This window comes from Nerophis ophidion, linkage group LG14 (assembly GCF_033978795.1).
Source record: "Nerophis ophidion isolate RoL-2023_Sa linkage group LG14, RoL_Noph_v1.0, whole genome shotgun sequence".
In the NCBI taxonomy this organism is placed as follows: domain Eukaryota; kingdom Metazoa; phylum Chordata; class Actinopteri; order Syngnathiformes; family Syngnathidae; genus Nerophis; species Nerophis ophidion.
The window spans coordinates 36,690,390-36,710,320 of record NC_084624.1 but is presented as its reverse complement, the minus strand read 5'-3'; the positions used below and the strand labels follow the sequence as shown (position 1 = coordinate 36,710,320).

Here is a 19,931-nt window from a genome sequence, read left to right as displayed (position 1 = left end):
AATTCTAATATATTTTATTATGTTGTGTAATGCAGTGTTTTTCAGCCAATGTGCCACTAATGTGCCGTGACATACAGTCTGGTGTGCCATGGGAGATTATGCAGTTTTACCTATTTGGGTTAAAAATATTTTTTACAAACCATCCATCCATCCATTTACTAACGCTCGTCCCTTTCGTGGGCACGGGGATGCTGGAGCCTATCTCAGCTGCAGTCTGGCGGAAGGCGGTGTACACCCTGGACAAGTCGCCACCTCATCACAGGGCCAACACAGATAGACAGACAACATTCACACTCACATTCGCACACTAGGGCAAATTTAGTGTTGCCAATCCACAAATAATTATAATCTGCAAGTAGTGTGCTGTTGTTGAGTGTCGGTTCTGTGAAGTACAAAGGTAACAAAAACAGAATGCTGGACGACAGCAAAGACTTACAGTGTGTGGAGCAGAGACGCCATCCACAAAGTACATCCGTACATGACATGACAATCAACAATGTCCACACAAAAAAAGATAGGAACAACTTAAATATTCTAGATTGCTAAAATAAAGCAGGTGCCGAGAATAGCAGTCAAAGGAAGACATGAAACTGCAGCAGGAAAATACCAACAAAACAGGAAGAGCCACCAAAATAAGAGCGCAAGACAAGAACTAAATGAAAGCACACGGGAAAACACCAAAAAAGGCCGGGCGTGATGGGACATGTCGTGACAGTACAACTACTTTGAGACAAGTTATGGTTATGGTTTAAATTCATATCCAACAATTGCGACACAGAATTTTTATTGTCTACTGAATTCATATTTTAATGATTCCTGCTCGTGGTGGTGCCTTTGGATATTATCAATGAAAAAAATGCACCTAGGCTCAAAAAAGGTTTAAAAACACTGCTGTAATGTATTGTGCCGTTGTGTTCATCTGTCTAGGGACTGTGGATGGAAATTAGCATCCTTGCTAAAATCTGGCCTATTTACACAACATCTCGTGTTGTGTTCATAAATGTGCATTGTGTCTTGAAATAAATCAACTGAAACTCAAAGAGATGGCGACCCACCAGAGGTCCTGGTTGCCGCGCTGCCATTGCTCTGAGGTCGCTCCAGCTCATCACCGTCATTCATGCTAGTGGTGGCTTTCTCCACGTCGGACTCCCGAGGGCCCGGTGTCTTTTTGGGCTCCTTGGCCACCCCCATGGAAACGTAGGTGCAGGCCAGACCCACCTCCTGCTCCAGCGCCGTCCGCGTCAAGTAGCTGGAGTCGATTAGACGAAGGTCGCTATACTTCAAAGACCTGAAAAGTGGAAACTTATTTGAAGTCAACGGAATTATACACTCAAGGATTGTTAATAATAGGGAATTACCTGGGGAAGGTCTCTCCAAGAGGGTCTTTCCCCGTGAGAATGACAATACAGGGTAGACCCTCAAGATCCTCGTATGTGAGCGGCACCCAGTCTTCATTCTCACCGCCCCGCCATGTCTTCAACACACACACACGCACATACAGTATAATAACTATCCTAATGGAAGTTATTAACAATTTCAGAGTGGCTCCTCACTCGTAGGCGATTTGTGAAGTTCCTGGGCAGGTTAAGCTCGGAAGCGGGGCTTCCCAGCAGCACGGCGAAGCATAGCTGGAGGCCCAGCTTGTCCCGCACGTCTTCCAGCCGCTCCCGGGCCAGCATGGCCAGCTGCAGCGAAGGCACGCGGACCAGCAGCATGTGGCCCCGCCCTTGGGAGCCCTCCCTGCCGGGGGCATTGATCAAGTCCTCCACCATGGCTAGCGTCTCCGGTGTGATGTGGTCTCTTAGGGACGGCGAGGAGGTGAGCGCCATCATGGCCTCTGTGTACTGCTGGATGAGCAGGTAGCTGCGGATCACCATGCTGTGCAGGTGCGGGTGTCTGGTGACAGGCAAAAAAAAGATTACTAGTAATTTTATTGTCATTATAAAGTTGTGACCTCTGACCTCTGCAGCAACGTGTGCACCATCTTCTCAAAGGCATCGTCACAGCGCAGGATGGGGCTGGCTACGCCCCACTGCAGGGATCTGCTGTAGTCCATCAGGCCGAAGTAGACCAACTCGCCAGAAGAGAGCACTCCTTGCTTGAAGATGCAACAAAACACATTATCTATAATCAGTAATGGACCAAAAATAGCTTGCTGTCTCTTCCAAGAAGGTGATTGTCATTTACAAGTAGGCCAAAGTAAAAACTTAAATGATAAACTATCGTAGCTTTAAGTCAACTGCGCCAAATGTGTGTATTTTATACATTCAATTTGTTAATAGAGTAATGCATGCATCTTAATGACAAAGATGGTTGTGTTTGAAGGTGTAAAATTTGAACCAGATTAGCGTTTTCGGACCTTTCTGTGAGTCTTACTGCACAATAAAATAAGTCACAGCCAATGTAGGTCAATGTTAACAATACATCTGTGATTATGCCCCACTTCCACTATTATTACCAGAATGTACATGTAGTTTATGTCCACTAGGTGGAGCAGTTGTATGACAACTGTGCTGTTATAGTCAGAGATGCTTGTCACACCATGGAAGCAAAGCAATAACAATGTGGTGAATTGATCCTCACCAGGCTTTCATTGGAGGGCCAGTGCACCTCGTTGTGGACGCTGATGCGTGACTGGTGCGTCTGCAGCGTGTACGGGAAGCAGCTGACCTGCAAGACCAGCAGGTTCACCGCCTCCAGGACCTCCTGGCAATTGACGACTCGGTCAGCCAGACCCTGCAGCTCGCCGTGGCACACAGAGCCCGACAGAGCGCTGGATACGGTAAAATAAAGACTCTCGTTTGTATGTCACTTAAAAACTTTCACTTTTTAAAAATAAATCACAAACGACCGCGATGTACATTATATTGCCAGAAGTATTTGGCCACGCATTCAAATGATCAAAATCAGGTGTCTTAATCACTTGGCCTGGCCACATGTGTATGAAATCAAGTACTTAGGCATGGAAAGAATGTTTGTGAAAGAATGGGTCGCTCTCAGGAGCTCTGTGATTTCCAGCGTGGAACTGTCATAGGATGCCACTTGTGCAACAAATCCAGTCGTGAAATTTCCTCGCTCCTTAATATTCCAAAGTCAACTGTCAGCTTTATTATAAGAAAATGGAAGAGTTTGGGAACAACAGAAACTCAGCCATGGGATGTGATAGGCCAAGTAAACTGACAGAGGGATCGGCGGATGCTAAAGCGCATAGTGCAAAGAGGTCGCCAACTTTCTGCATAGTCAGTTGCTACAAAGCTCCAAACTTCATGTGACCTTTACATTAGCCCAAGTATAAAAAGCAAAGAGCTTCATGGAATGGGTTTCCATTTCCGAGCAGCTACATATAACTCTTATAAGTCCAATGCAAAGAGTCGGATGCAGTGGTGTACAGCACGTCGCCACTGGACTCTAGAGCAGTGGAGACGCATTCTCTGGAGTGATGAATCACGCTTTTCCATCTGGCAATCTGATGGATGAGTCTGGGTTTGGAGGTTGCCAGGAGAACGGTACATTTCGGACTGCATTGTGCAGAGTATGAAATTTGGTGGAGGAGGAATTATGGTGTGGGGTTGGTTTTCAGCTTGTGGGCTTGGCCCCTTTTGTTCCAGTGAAAGGAACTTTGCTCCATGATACCAAAACATTTTGGATAATTCCATGCTACCAACCTTGTGGAAACAGTTTGGAGCAGACCCCTTCATCTTTCAACATGACTGCACCACTGCACAAAGCAAGGTCCATAAAGACATGAATGACAGAGTCTGGTGTGGATGAACTTGACTGGCCTGCACAGAGTCTTGACCTGAACCCGATAGAACACCTTTGGGATGAATTACAAACCCCATTTCCATATGAGTTGGGAAATTGTGTTAGATGTAAATATAAACTGAATACTATGATTCGCAAATCATTTTCAACCCATATTCATTTGAATATGCTACAAAGACAACATATTTGATGTTCAAACTGCTAAAAACTTTTTTTTTGCAAATAATCATTAAATTTAGAATTTGATGCCAGCAACATGTGACAAAGAAGTTGGGAAAGGTGGCAATAAATACTGATAAAGTTGAGGTTTGCTCATCAAACACTTATATGAAACATCCCACAGGTTTGCAGGCTAATTCGGAACAGGTGGGTGCCATGATTGGGTATAAAAGCAGCTTCCATGGAATGCTAAGTAATTCACAAACAAGGATTGGGTGAGGGTAACCAATTTGTAAGCAAATTGTCGAACAGTTTTAGAACAACATTTCTCCACGAGCTGTTGCAAGGAATTTAAGGATTTTACCATCTACGGTCCGTAAAATCATCAAAAGGTTCAGAGAATCTGGGGAAATCACTGCACGTAAGCGATGATATTACGAACCTTTGAGCCCTCAGGCGGTACTGCATCAAAAACCGACATCAGTGTGTAAAGGATATAATCACATGGGCTCAGGAACACATCATAAAACCGCTGTCAGTAACTACAGTTGTTAAGTTAAAGTACCAATGATTGTCACACACACACTGGGTGTGGTGAAATTTGTCCTCTGCATTTGACCCATCCCCTTTATCACCCTCTGGGAAGTGAGGGTGATAAAGGGAATCATTGACGGTGATCTAACCCTCAATTCCAACCCTTGATGCTGAGTGCAAAGCAGGGAGGCAATGGGTCCTATTTTTTTTACAGTCTTTGGTATGACTCGGCCGGGGTTTGAACTCCCAACCTACCGATCTCAGGGCGGACACTCTAACCACTAGGTTAAAACTTTGCTATGCAAAGCAAAAGCCATTTATCAACAACACCAAGGAACGCCGCTGGCTTCGCTGGGCCCGAGCTCATCTAAGATGGACTGATGCAAAGTGGAAAAGGGTTCTGTGGTCTGACGAGTCCACATTTGAAATTATATTTGAAAATTGTGGACGTGGTGTCCTCTGGAACAAAGAGGAAAATGACCATCCGGATTGTAATAGGCGCAAAGTTCAAAACCCAGCATCTGTGATGGTATGGGGGTGTATTAGTGCCCAAGGAATGGGTAACTTACACATCTGTGAAGGCACCATTAATGCTGAATGGTCAATACAGGTTTTGGAGCAACATATGTTGTCATCCAAGCAACGTTATCATGGACGCCCCTGCTTATTTCAGCAAGACAATGCCGAGCCACGTGTTACAACAGCATGGTTTCGTAGTAAAAGAGTGCGGGTACTTTCCTGGCCCGCCTGCAGTCCAGACCTGTCTCCCATCGAAAATGTGTGGTGCATTATGAAGCGTAAAATACAACAGCGGAGACCCCGGATTGTTGAACGACTGAAGCTCTACATGAAACAAAAATGAGAAAGAATTCCACTTTCAAAGCTTCAACAATTAGTTTCCTCAGTTCCCAAACGTTTATTGAGTGTTGTTAAAAGAAAAGGTGATGTAACACAGTGGTGAACATGCCCTTTCCCAACTACTTTGGCACATGTTGCAGCCATGAAATTCTAAGTTAATTATTATTTGCAAAAAAAAATAAAGTTTATGAGTTTGAATATCAAATATCCTGTGTTTGTAGTGCATTCAAATGAATATGGGTTGAAAAGGATTTGCAAATCATTGTATTCCGTTTATAATTACATCTAACACAATTTCCCAACTCATATGGAAACAGGGTTTGTACAAAGAAGACTGAGAGCCAGGCTTTCTCCACCAACATCAGGGTGTGACCTCACCAATGCGCTTTGGAAGAATGGTGGAAAATTCCTATAAACACACTCCGCAACCTTGTGGACAGCCTTCCCAGAAGAGTTGAAGCTGTAATAGCTGCAAAAGGTGGACCAACATCATATTAAAGCCTATGGGATAGGAATGGGATGGCACTTCAAGTTCATATGTGAGTCAAGGTAGGTTGCCAAGTACTTTTGGCAATATAGTGTATCTAACACAACAGCTGTTTGGATTTACACTTATCAATTCTTAAGCAGCCTTGGATTGGATCATGTAAGATTGTGTGTCTACACTAAATAACACCTGCAGAAGAGCATGGAAAATAAAACTCAAATGACCTGACCAGCATTCATACAAACTTCGAGGTCGTTCCATTGTATTTGTTGGCCTTCTTCCTCTCTCCTCCTTTAGAAGGACAAGGCCAACCGTGCAGCCATAACAACTCACAAGTGTGTCTCGTACCTCGTTAGGTCAACATGTGAGTTGTCGTGGATGAGGACAAACAGCGTGTAAGGGTTCTGTTTGACTTTCCGCATGAAAGCCTCCATCTTGCCATGCACGTCGGTGTCCAGTCGCACTACGTACTTGTCGCATTTCTGCTGCGCCAAGCAGGATTCCTCCATACCTAAGTCTACCAGGACGCCTGTGAAAAATAGGAGGCAATAATAAGACACTTCCTACTACAGCTTCATGGTCACCGCTTTGGCTATGTACCTGATTGTCGTATGCGCTGTGCCGTCTGGTTTACCAGAATGTGAGAGGGCGGGACTAAAACCAGGAAGTCCACTTTACAAAAGCGCCCCAGGTCGAGGTTCTGGCTGCCTGAGTCAGCGATTGAGCAAACCAGGGAGAGGAGGCGACGGGCCACGCTCAGCTGGGTCGGAAAGATCTGGAAGACCTTACTCAGCAAATCTGACGTGGGAAAGAAGGGAAAGATACAACCTTATATATTCTTCTTTTAATAATTGTTGAAACATGTCAGAAGCAAATCAAGCCTATTCTAGACGGCGGGTATTAAATATTGCCTCACTCTGTGCTCCAAAGTCAAAATTAATCCTGTTTAGTTCCTCACCTCTGTCTGTAGGTGGTGACATGCTGGCAGCCTCCTGTGAGTGGATGTATTCAGTGACATCGCCCTGGAAGGGCTGGATGACCTGGCCTTTCCGTCGGCGCTGATACCGCACCAGCTGCTTGTCCAGATTGTCCCCTGTGAAAACAAGCAGTCCCCATGGTAACACATGCAGACACACACACACACACATGGCGCCACACGGCCATGAGCGAGGCAAATGTTCAGCCGGATGCATAAGAACATGAGCATAAACACAAACAGTGGCATGAATATTAAACAGTGGTGTGTAACACTCTCGCATGACTAATGATGATAGTGAGCAGATTTGATCCACTAGGAATATTCAAATATTTACAGCTGTAAAAACTAACTAACAAAGTTTGTGTCTGCTGGATTGGAAAGTGTAGCGTAAAACCGAGTTCACTCCAGATCTGATGCAGTGCAATTATAATTTGACACAACAATCACAAATTATTAAAATGTTGAATCAGATTAATTACAGTTTTCAAATTAATTCGTCATGATTATTCAACATTTGCAATTGTGTCTGAAATATTCCCATTACCAGAATCGGAATTGGAATCCGAATCAGCTTTATTGGCCAAGTATGTTTAACACACAAGGAATTTGATTTAGGGGACTGTGCTCTTTCTGTTCAATGCAAAAAACTAAGAAAACAACAATTCACTAAATGGTACTAATAACTAGAGACGTGAAACTTACAGCAGCTCGTGATTCGATTCCGATTCCTGGAGTGACGATTCAGATTCAGAATCCATTCTCGATTCAATACAATTATCGTTTCAACACAGTTCCTGATTCAAACCGATTTCTGCAATATCATTTGGTAAACAATTATAATAAAACCTTTTTAAAATAGGTTAAAGGTTACAAAATCTCACGTTGGCTGCGGATGTATGACTTACATACACGGCGAGTAAGCAAGGAGATAGCCTAAAAAAAAACTTTTTAAAAATGGATTCTTAATTTTTTTTTTATCGCAGTACGGCTGTGCATTGATTTTTTTTGAGCACCACTACTAATAACATAAAGATAAATGATGGAACACGATTATATTGTAAATGCATTTAACATATGATATGTTTATTAACAGAACCAAATGAAATAACAATTCTAATCAGGCAAAAACATACTACACACACCATAATAGGATTTTTCCGTTTCCTTGCAATGTCTCTATAGAATGGACCTACTAGTAATCAGAACCGGATATTTATTTTTAGAATGATACAGTCACTTTCCACATGAAAGTTTGGAGTACTTTGCCCTTACTTTTTGGGGCTTTTATTTTGTAACATCTGTTTTTTTTTTTGGAGTCTTGGTTTCTCTGTTTTGTCTTTAGTCAGCTCTATGCACCTTTCTGTTTTTTTTTAACATTGCTTTGTGTGAACAGATTATTTATTATGAAGATTTTACGATCCTACACGCAGCCATGGTCTTTCATTCTGGAGTAAAGCTACCCCAAATCATCAAATCATGTGTGTTGAGTAGTTCAAAAATGTATTAAGATAATTAGTTACCTCTGGTAATAACATTTAACAAATGAAGAATTTCATACCTCAAATTATGTTGGAATTTGTTTTTCTTATGACAAGTATTGTTATCACTTACCTAGAGAGGTGGTTTTGAAGTGAGATGCCAACACACTGACTTTCCCTGTGATGAGCTCGTAACTGATTTCCTTCAGGAACTCGTTAGTAGTCAGCATGCCCTCCGCCAAAGCCCGTGCTTGGTACTTCCCTGTGTGGCGCACACAAGTCACGTAAGATGTCTTGGCATGCAAAACAATAATGTAAAAAAAAAAAAGAAACATACCTAAGACCAGCACGCAGAACTCGCTGTCGTTCATTTTAGAGGCACATATGATGACCACATAGGTGGGCAGCGACTGCTGGTGGTGAGGAGCTTCGCTGATGGCGCGCAGTGACTCGCAAATGCCCTCCCCCAGGGAATTATGGGTAACCACCACATGGACGGTTCCCCCGGAGACGCTGGCCTCCAGTCGAGCCAACCAGGGCAGTTGGGAAGGGGAGATGGTAGGACCACCAGGGCAACAGAGCATGGCCTTCAAAACGATTTGCTCTAACTCCTCCCTTAGGGGGATCTGCTCTGGGCCTGCAAGACGCACCAAAATACGAACATGACCCAAAAAGTTAGGTGAGGAATTGCTTTTTTGAAGCACGTGTGTAACGGAGGCCAGCCAGTCTGGCTGGGCCATGTGTACGTTGGTAACCCCCAATCCCTGGGAACCTCAAGAACAGAGTTGGCTACCAGGTGGATAGCCCCGGCTTTGAGCTCGGTAGCTAGAACCCTTGCCTCTCAGGCCAGCAACCCAGGTTCCAGTCCTGGGCTGAACAGAAAAATCAGCAACTGAACTACACGGGTGACTAGAGGTGTAACAACTGTGTGATATATCGATACATTGATTTATATTCCTAAATTGTGGGCGGCATGGCGTAGTGGGTAGAGCGGCCGTGCCAGAAACCTGAGGGTTGCAAGTTCGCTTCCCACCTATTGACATCCAAATCGCTGCCGTTGTGTCCTTGGGCAGGACACTTCACCCTTTGCCCCCGGTGCCGCTCACACTGGTGAATGAATGATGAATGAATGATTGGTGGTGGTCGGAGGGGCCGTAGGCGCAAATTGGCAGCCACGCTTCCATCAGTCTACCCCAGGGCAGCTGTGGCTACAGGTGTAGCTTACCACCACCAGGTGTGAATGAATGATGGGTTCCCACTTCTCTGTGAGCGCTTTGAGTATCTAACAATAGAAAAGCGCGATATAAATCTAATCCATTATTATCATTATTATTATTATAAATTTCTAATATATCGGTTTGTGCTCGGCAAGTTTTACTTCCGGAAGATAAGCATCGATCCAAGATCGTTCCAAAAGGGAATCAATCGATTTTATAAATATTAGAAAAAGGATCGCATTGGATTTAAGAACCGCAGACTTCATATGAAGTTTAGCACTGTTCAGTGGAAGACTCAGACTCCCAAAATGCAACACGGAACAACACAGGAGGTCCTTCATACCGACAGCCATCAGACTGTATAATGCATATGTTCCTTCTTGACTGCACTTAAATGTAGAATATATGTAGAATATATGCATATTATTCATATAGTATATATTATATATATAATATATTATATAATATTATATTATTTATTATTATCATTGTTTATTGTGAGCTAACTGTGGTGCTGAATTTTCCCCAGGGATCAATAAAGTACTTTCTATTCTATTCTATTCTATGATGTTAAATGTTGTTTATTCGCCCATCTGTGATGTAATCAAAACAAAGATGACAGGTTGCTATGGTGGTCGCGAAAGGTCATAACAAATGCAAACGCAACAGGCAATATCATTAATTACAACACAAAAACTTTCAGCTAGAGCCCGATTGCAAAAGCCACAACACATTCAAACAATACAACACAATAATATAAAGCCGCAACACAACTTGAAGCCACAAAAGACGCGACCGACACAACGGAAGTGACAGCGTAGCGAGTAATGGCGACACACCGACATCCGGACCATAACATCAGTGCCATCAGTGTATAAATGTGTGTGAATGGATGAATGTGATGAATGCTGTAAAGCGTTTTGGGTATAGTGAAGCGCTATATAAATACAGACCATATAGTAACATGAAGCAACAACAACTAACAGTCAAGAATAAGTAATTTCGTCAAAGACAAATAAACAAGAGATGGATAAAGAAGTCTATGGAAATTAGGAAGCGAGGGGCCAACACCATCAACAGGGATGAGGGGACATACATGCTTCTGCACACCTGTGAGGCTCCCCGTCATCAACGACGCCAGGGCAGAGAAAAGATATTGTATGGCCGAGTCGGGGAACTTTATTTAGAAGGTACAATAATTTACACTTAAAATGTTTGTTACAGTACTTTTATTGAAAGTTGCTTGAATTTTGAAAATGTGAGCAGAAAATGTTTCCTCTTGTTATTCCAACCTAGAGTGTTGGTTGCACTTTATTGAAATAAGATGTGAACGCGTTGGCCATTAAATGTTGTTTACTTGCTTGTTTGTATCCAAATTCATTCATAATTAATTACCTTACAAGAAATAACAGGAATATAGGAAACTTCACCTTCAATGTCCAGTATCCGGTATTTATTTTACAGTCACATTTTTTATTTTTTTTTGCTAAAAAGTTACTGAATCAATTTCAACTCACTGAATCGTGTCATATTGTATCGTTTTGAAAAAATCTGTAAATCATATCAGTTACCACAAATGTTGTTAAAAGTAATAGTTATACCCTTACGGGTTACACATTCATACACAACTAACTTGTGTATTTGTTTTACTGGTTGGTGTTTAAACAAGAGTGAGAGGTCAGTACCCTCGCTAGCCTGCAAGTATTGTACAGAGTGTTTATCCTTTGTGTGTCTTCTGCAGCTCACCTAGACGTGCCAGATACTGCAGCGTAAGAAGAATCATGGTCTCCACGCTCAGCAGTTGGCTGCTGCTCAGGCCAAGAGTCTCCAAGGTTTTCTCCGTCAACTGGCTGTTCTTGTAGCAGCCCACCAGCAGTGGGCTCACCACCAAATCCCCAATGTTGCCGTAGAAATAAGGTAAAGTGCCGTGCCCTGGAGAAACACCGTTAAACAATAAAGTAAACAAAGCAGCAGATGGGGGAAGAAATGCCGCAAGGGAAACTGCAACTGTGTTAGTTCAACTTTACTTTCCTATATTTTATAATATCTATGCAGCAACACACGAGTTAGATGAAGGACAATGAGTCTCTATTGTATTAGTGTGTTATCCAAGAAGAGACTGAGGGCACTGCATACAATGTAATGCAGGCCTATTCATCTGACAGGATCATTTCAAAACTTGGGAGACAAACACTTTTTCCGCAAAGTCTTAAAGGCCTACTGAAACCCACTACTACCGACCACGCAGTCTGATAGTTTATATATTAATGATGAAATCTTAACATTGCAACACATGCGAACTTTATCGTCGATGTTCTATACTAAATCTTTTCAGCAAAAATATGGCAATATCGCGAAATGATCAAGTATGACACATAGAATGGACCTGCTATCCCCATTTAAATAAGAAATTCTCATTTCAGTAGGCCTTTAAAAACACCAAAATGTTATTGTTGTATAGAGCAGTATTTCTTAACTATAGGGCCAGGAACCGCTGTCAGGCCACGATCTCTCCCCAGAGGGCGGCCCAAAAAATATCTTGTAGTTGTAATACACTTTTCCACCACTTGTGGCAGTAATGACAATACCAAACAGAAGAAATCAGGCGCTAAAGTCAGAGAGAATTTCTTAAGCACAAAAATTATGAGTAAAGTAGTGAAGCTATATTTAAATTTTAACTGATTTTTTTGGACAGTTTAGTTAAGAAACATATTCATTGTAAATGTAGTTTGCTTTACCACAACAATAAAAGTATGTAAATGTATTGTTTGTCAGTTATTTATGAGTCCCTTTTTATGCGTTATATTTGGTTGGTACTTGGTTTTTCCCAATCAGCCTGACCTAAGCGTAAGGTTTATGTGTTAAATAAATAATAATCTTTGTTATTAACACATGGGTTCATATTATTTGACAAGGTTGTAAAATAAGTAGGTTAGATATAATCATTGAATACGATTAAAATCAAGAGAATCATTTCTAATTTTGTGTTAATATTTGAGCGGGCTCCGGGACCCTCTTTTGTGGAAAAGGTTAAGAACCTCTGGTATAGAGCAACTTAGACCACTGTACACAAATTGGCAGATCATTGCATTGGCATTTTAATCTTGCTAACAAATATTAAACACTGGGGTCCGAACTTGTGATTTACGTAAATGAGGTGTTCCTCAATGCACCTCTAATTACCTCTTTTGGCAGTGTCTATTTTTATTTTCATAATGTGATTTACGTAACTCAGGTGTGTTTCTGTGGATTGTTTACCTCAGATGCAGTTTGTAGTCATTTGTTCAACTTCTTTAGTTATACTAGTAGTTTCTCAAGATTCCATTTAAGGTCTTCTATTTTTCATAATTTGTGCTATTCAACTAATAGCACGCAAGTGCAGTTAAAAAAAACTTGTGAGACACAGCAGATTCTTAAAAACACAAGAATGCTGTCATAGAAATGATCTTTGACTAGTTTTTTTGCAGATCGTCCTTAAAAACAGCAGCGAGCACTGATAAATAAATAGACCAAACTCAAAATAATAGTAAATAGTAAAGGGATAAGCTTTCTGGAAATGTATCCCTCCAAAACAAATTTACAATATACTTCCAGCATGTGTTGATATGAATAAAAGATGGAAAAAGAGTCTGGTACCAATGAGAATGACAGGGCGAACTCCTGCACAATTGAGTAGGTTGTCGGATACAATCACCGTGCCTCCAGCACTGACAGGCTGGGGCTGGATGACACCCAGCCCCGGTGGCTGAGGAGTCGGTCCCCCCAGTACAGAACCTGTTTGTACAGTAGACACAAGCATAATAATACTGTGATTGGCTGATGTATAAATCAAGTGAAACTCATTTGCCCGACAATTAATGTGCAATGATGGCATGAGGATGATAAAAAAAAATTGGATACATTCTCTTTTGTTTCCAGGTTACTCTTAAATAATTCCTAACTCTCCAGTAGCTCAATCTCCATGGAGATTGTGGGTGAATCATCCCTAACGACCCCGCAGAATGTCAGTGATGTTGTTTTGTCGTCCTCAAACCAGACCTAGGAAAGCTTATTAACAAAATAGCCTGAGCACGTCTGCAAACATGACATAAGATCAAAAGCAGACACATGTGGTTCGAGCTGCAGTCTGATTCATGCGGAAGTACATTCATAAACCGACCTGGAGAGCAAACGATGGGCCTGATTGCTGGCACAGGGACGGCCGTGGGAGGGACTGGCACGATGGAGCTGGGATGCCAGCTTCGATGGCGTTTCTTGGGTGGGCCGGAGTTCATGGCGGAGGGCACTTAAAAACAACAGAAACCTATTTTAAACACAAAAACCAACAAATACTGGATTATCTGAACTGGAGGAAAGGAAATATTTACCCGGACTGTCTCCCAAGTCAGATGTTCGATACCCTTGACTTGGAGGTCCTAAGGTGATCTGGGAGGGGCTAAGTAAAGGAGGACGCCCATCAACACTCAAGCCATTGGTCGGCCCGTTTACCCTCAGCGCTGTGGGAACTGGTAAATCATGTGGAAAATCAAGTTAATATTCCCCTGAGAACCCGTTTGTTTTTGGTCAAGTTATTTTGTCAGAAATACACATTTCTGAAAAAAACAAACAAGCTGCCAAACCCAAATTTTCACTGCAGAAGACGCTGACTCTCAGGACAATACAAGGGATACAAGCCACAACATTAGCTACACTTGCACAATCCTAAGAGATGGAAAAAGTCTGCCCTCTATAGATAGAACTATGAATCCAAGGCTGTAAACAACTACTAAGTATATCAGCGTGCATCTCCTATCTTTAAAGGGGCCCTTATTACGTAAAACCAACTTTTCTGTTTTTGTGTATTTGGGCTCCCCATATGTCATAAAAATGTGTTTTCAAACCATCTTGCCGTCTTCCAAACTTGCTACAAATGAGCCAACTAGGATTTAAGAAGTGACATATTTTGCGTTTTAAGTCAGCGGATATTTCCTTGTATGGTAAAGGTTTACCCCAAGAGCTTTGTGTGAGTCTGCCATTTTTATCAGTTGTAGTCAATCAGGTCCTTAATTTTCACTATCCTCTTTTTAAGGGGTAGACTGGCTCGTATATGCACATGCATGCTAAAATCCGCTGCTGTAGCCATTTCTAACAAGAAGTAGCCTATAGTTCTATCTTATATCTTTTGGTAGACTTGATATAGAAGCGCTAAAAGCGACAACATGGCTAATGGGAAAGAGATGCAGTTAAAGGGGGCTTGGCCTGGAGGAGGGCTTTAGCATGTAAATAAGACCGCCCACACAACGGCACATCCTGGAAAGACAGTTAGAAAGCGACTTGAAGATGGTCTGTAAAACATAATTCATGCAAACATTTGACCAAAACACCACCATTAAATGTTATGTAAACCACAAGGAAATGTTTTAAATTTAGGAAAAAATATATATTTTTAAGCAGATTTTGAGCTACATTATTTGTGTTTTTAAGTCAGATTTATCACACTTTTCAATTTTAAATAAACACAGTAAATTACTTAATGCATAATTTAGATTATCTGTAAAAAACAAACAAAAAAAAACATTATTTTGACACAAATATAATTTTATTGTCGGACTATCATACACAAACACTTTTTCCAAGATTTTACTTGAATCCATGTCATTTATTTGGTCAAAACTTTAGTACCATCAAGGTTTATTTTGAAGGGAAATTTGCCAGTGAACACCCCTGTGAGAGTCTCCTCGCTCACCCATGCACTGACGTCTGCATTGAAATGATCGCTGATCGTATAACAATCTGCGCCGCCTTTCAGGTAACCATCCGCTGTTATTAATTTTTGTTGATTAATGCAATAAGCGTTTTTGATTAATCACATGTATTAATGCTGCTGTAATCATTTGAATAAGTACTGTTAGGAATGCATGAATTCTGATTTTCAATATTTGAACATTGATTGCCAATGACATCGCCGATATCATATTCAATGCGTATGCAATACACAAAACATTGATGATAACATTTGTGTGTCAGTATCACACAACCTTGTAAAATGACAAAATAGATAGCAAAACCTTAAAAAGTCAATACAGCATCCTTTCCTTTGGGATCGATTAGTGTGTATGTGTATGTGTGTGCGTGTCAAAGCAACCCATAGCAGAGGTTCGTCTCTATGGTCAACTGTGACTCCATCTCTCTTACACAAGGACCAAAAAAAAAAAATCCCTTGTAGCTAAGCAACCTTTCAAATAAGGGCAAGGCCACTAAAGTGACATTCACATGCAGGCCTAAATCCCCGGTAATGAATGCTCCAGACCCTGCATGTCATTGTCATGAGGCTTCTTCACCTATTGGTAGCGTCTTGTTTCCATGTGTGGAGGCCATAGGCTTGATGAAGCTGCACTCTCTGTTCAGGTCCTGACTGCCAAAAGAGGTGGAAGAGGCTGACGTCATTCTGGTTGGTGGAGAATCTAATACCAGGGGGTTAAGTGGAAGGAAGAAGTTAAATTTAATTCAAGCCTCTAAGATACGCAATTCAATTCAAACATCAATTCAATCCAATGCAGTGCAGTTCCACATTAGACTGCGGAGGTGTACCTAATGCTGTTTCCAGTAAAGTGTGTATTGCGGCTCACCTGAGAGGGAGAAGGGAGACGAACCATTTCCGCTGGTTCCGAGGTTTTCTTTACTACTGACCGAGGAGGAGGAGCTGGGTTTGGACGTGGATGCAGAGCTGGAGAACTGACGTGTTTTACAATCTGAAGGCAAGTCGGCAAACGGCAACAAAAGCAGAGTATTTAAATGTGTACTTCTTTAACTCAGCGTAGTCAGATGGAGGTGTTGCTTGCTACCCTTCCAGCAGATGAGGGGTCCTTTGCACAGAGCACCCTGAGAGTTCTTCACCAGGTGATACTTTAAGTGCTTCTGCTTCTTGGGCTGCGTAGACAACTTGAGGTTGATGTGGTTGGAGAACTCCGTAAAGTACCTGAAGCCCTTCTCGCCACAGCCCACGCAGTTCCCTGAAAAACCTGACAGTCCGGAAAAAAAGGGAAAATTACTGTTGAACAAGATGCTGTCAGTTAGATGACACAACAGCTATCCGGGATCAAGCTGACCTAAAAGTGCATTTTTCCCGTTCTCATCCGGCAAAAAACGACGGTCCACAGCGCACACCAGGATGTGCTCGGGGATGCTGGGTGACTTGGCGCCGACCAGCTCAAAGCCCGTTGGCACGTCAGTGGGCTCCGTTACCATGGAGACCAGACGGAGATCCTTGCCAGCCTGGCAGAACCCTGAGTAGGACGCATTAATTCATTTAAAAAGGCTCTTATTTAAGTAAGGATGAGAAGCAGCAGTGGTATCAAAGCGTGTATGTCTTCCTGACAACCAGTTTGGAAAGTTTGTGATTTTGACAAAAGATCAAAAAGAAACATCACAGAGGACACTGGTTCTCAGGAGTGCTACAGTTGACTTTGGGCGAGAGGCGGGGTACACCATAAAATGGTCGCCAGCCAAAAGCAAGACAAACAACCATTCACAATCACACCTATGAACACTTTCAAGTCCCCAATTAAGCTTACATGCAGGTTTTCGAGACTTTGTAGGACGCCGCAGTGCCCAGAGAAAATCCCTACAGGCGTTGAGAACATGCTAACTCCACACAGAGATGCCCAGGCACAGACTTAGACCATTGATCTCTTGGCTATGTGAGGCCAACATATTAACCACTAGGCCACTGCACGGCCAGGTATCCTTTCTATATCCTCTAGAAAACCAATGTCCTCCACAGCATACATTTGATTTTGGTCAGTATACCCACATTTTAAAAAAATAACATTGGTATTATGCAAAACCTAAACTTGTGTCACATTGTACTGAACTGGGCTTTTCTTTGGTTTGGTTTGCGGTCATTGTTTTTTTTACAATCTATTTGTACAACAGGATCACAATCCATTCTATTTATTCTATTGCATTTATAATCCGTTCCTATTATCGAAGCTATTATATAGCCTACTATATTCATACTCTATTTTATTTAAATTAGTATGTACATACTGATGTTCTTTTGGTAATCAATGGGCTAAACGTAAATTTTGTGCCGCCTCATTTGACAGTAAGGGTCTTTAAATAAATGCCCACTGCAGAGGACGCTCGATCTTATGAGCGGTTATTAGAAAATGAGTCATATATGGTACTATAAGGATCAGAACCATATTTGCTACCTTAAGGTATGTAATGTAATAATGTTCTGAGAAAGATCAGTCAGAAAAGAAGACAGCTTCCTGTAAAAAGGCCTTGTAGTTTGGGTGGATTACCATCCAGCGTGCAGCAGCCGTCTGGCACAGGGGCCTGCAGGTAGGGGAGCGGGGGGCTGTTGCTGTCCTCGTCCTCCTCTTCTTCCTGCTCCTCCTGGTCGTTGGAGGAGTGGCTGTTCAGGAGCTCGTGGCCGGGCAGCTCGCCACTTTGGAGTTCAGCTTTTGGCTTCACCTCTGGTAGAAGATTAGAGATGGTGTCAGATTGTTGACAGCCTTCTAGCCTTTGTCCTGCGAGAGCATGTAACTTAAATGGGTTCCTCCAACTTTCCAACAGCACTCCACTGACCCTCCATGCTGCCGGGATACGACTCCGGCTTCAGGTAGAGCTGCGTGAAGATGGGCTGTGGGTCTCCGCTGCTGGAGCGCAGAGATGCCTCGATAGAATTGTGAAGAGCCTCTTCGAATCGAGCAGATTTCAGCTGCCCGGCGTATGAGTTTCCCATGATCTGAGGAGTAAAAGGTACATTTCTGAATTAAACTACAAATGCATGACGACCACTTCCACATGATGGGCCAGGTTGATATCTATAGGCCCTTTCTGCTCACTGTGCTGCACCCCCTCTCTCTTCAAGGAGGTCCACACTTGGACATCTGTCAGGCCTTGTGTGTGGGCTGAAGGTTGGTGGCATTCTTAACATGTGCTCCACTAAATATGCGTGTGAAATTTCAAACTCCCATTATTTACAAAAACGGGGGTAGCTCAGGCACCAGCTAAAACAAGACGAGCTGTGTCAAAAAATCCGCCTCAGAGTTTTATTACAGTAGTTCAAGTTCATTTTGTAAGTACAATATGTAGAATATAATTTGTATTTTATGAACTGTTTCTAAAATATTTTCCTTCTACTGTAGCTAAATTGATAAAACAGTCATTCCTCGTTTGTAGCTGTTAATTGGTTCCGCGTCTGAATGTATTTCTGCAAAGTGGAAACAAATATTTTAATAGCCAGAGCATAAAAGTCCTTGTTTACGACATTCCAAATACATTCTTTAACATTATGAAAGCCCCTTAGATGTAAAAATACATCCATATTGTCACATATACACATAATTAATCCAATATAGTATTGTGGCCTGAGACTGAGCAAATCAGTGGCCACGATACTGAACAGCGCGCTCTGATTAATTTGGTCTCATCTAGAGTCCAATACTACTGTCTGTCCTGTTGATTAAACATGCTTAATTTAGTCCAAAATAATAATAAAATTCTCTAAGAAAATCTGCTATGGAGTGAAGCAGCATACTTTGAAGTGCGATGTGTTGAGGGATGACTATTGATATTTGATAAAGTGTAACCAAAAGCCTTGTGTATCATAATATGATTTCAGTTTATTCATGCCAAATATATACATGCATGTTTTGTCATTTGCTAAGTAAATTGAGTTTTTTAGTGTAAAAGATGAAAGTTCATAATTATTATAATTTGTTTAATACGTGCAGAAATGTAACTGTCACATGCTAGCAGCACCAGTTTTACAATCAATCAATCATAGTGTATTTATATAGCCCTAAATCACATATGCCTCAAAGGGCTGCACAAACCACGACCTCCTCGGCTCTGATCCCACATGGGGAAAGAAAAAACTTAACCCAATTGGAACAATAAGGGAAGATTATTACAATACATTTTTAAAATTCAGTTTTTCTGATATTATTGTAATGAAAACATTTTATTGATTTATTAGAGATATTAGCTGAATGCATCACACACAGATTAGATGACAAAATCTGATTGATAAGAAGTTGCTTTATGTGTAACACTCAGCCAATCATCAACTACAGTAGGGAAGAGATTCATATGGCCTCATTTCCGGGTAGATCTCGCGTAAGAGGAAGAGGCGATTGGGGTTAATCATTTTGCAATGCAGTCTGCTGAAAATGACGGAAAGCGGCCCCTCCGCATAGACACTGACGCTGTGATCAAAGTTGAAATTGCCATAAAACGCATTTTGAGTTTTTTAACACTACTGACGTCTGGCGGCTTAAGTGAATAGTGCACCCCCCAATTTGTCATGTTTCTTGGGGCCATCTTAATTCCCTTCCTATACTGTAGTAGCGAGTAGTTAAACCTACACAGATATTTAACATTTTTGACAAGCCCCTCTGCCCCACGCCTGGACAGGTTCCTCTGCGTTTACCTAAGAGCCAACCTGGGGAGGAATCTAAGCA

The 19,931-nt window shown here is 41.9% G+C and overlaps 1 protein-coding gene across 3 annotated transcripts in view; it reads right to left on the bottom strand.

Annotated features, from left to right (window-relative positions):
• greb1l (GREB1 like retinoic acid receptor coactivator) overlaps positions 1–19,931 on the bottom strand; it is a 156,414-nt gene that overhangs the window by 29,053 nt on the left and 107,430 nt on the right. For all 3 annotated transcript variants that reach the window (XM_061920562.1, XM_061920564.1, XM_061920563.1), the window contains exons 3-22: positions 18,052–18,211; positions 17,766–17,939; positions 16,566–16,742; positions 16,302–16,478; positions 16,086–16,208; positions 15,798–15,920; positions 13,845–13,982; positions 13,637–13,762; positions 13,114–13,251; positions 11,224–11,409; positions 8,598–8,897; positions 8,394–8,522; positions 6,762–6,896; positions 6,404–6,601; positions 6,152–6,332; positions 2,584–2,773; positions 1,962–2,098; positions 1,554–1,896; positions 1,359–1,474; positions 1,056–1,288 (exon numbers count right to left, since the gene is read on the bottom strand). In XM_061920562.1, coding sequence (XP_061776546.1) covers positions 1,056–1,288; positions 1,359–1,474; positions 1,554–1,896; positions 1,962–2,098; positions 2,584–2,773; positions 6,152–6,332; positions 6,404–6,601; positions 6,762–6,896; positions 8,394–8,522; positions 8,598–8,897; positions 11,224–11,409; positions 13,114–13,251; positions 13,637–13,762; positions 13,845–13,982; positions 15,798–15,920; positions 16,086–16,208; positions 16,302–16,478; positions 16,566–16,742; positions 17,766–17,939; positions 18,052–18,208 — 3,481 coding nt within the window. In that variant the 5' untranslated portion in view covers positions 18,209–18,211. The remainder of the gene's footprint in view (positions 1–1,055; positions 1,289–1,358; positions 1,475–1,553; positions 1,897–1,961; positions 2,099–2,583; positions 2,774–6,151; positions 6,333–6,403; positions 6,602–6,761; positions 6,897–8,393; positions 8,523–8,597; positions 8,898–11,223; positions 11,410–13,113; positions 13,252–13,636; positions 13,763–13,844; positions 13,983–15,797; positions 15,921–16,085; positions 16,209–16,301; positions 16,479–16,565; positions 16,743–17,765; positions 17,940–18,051; positions 18,212–19,931) is intronic.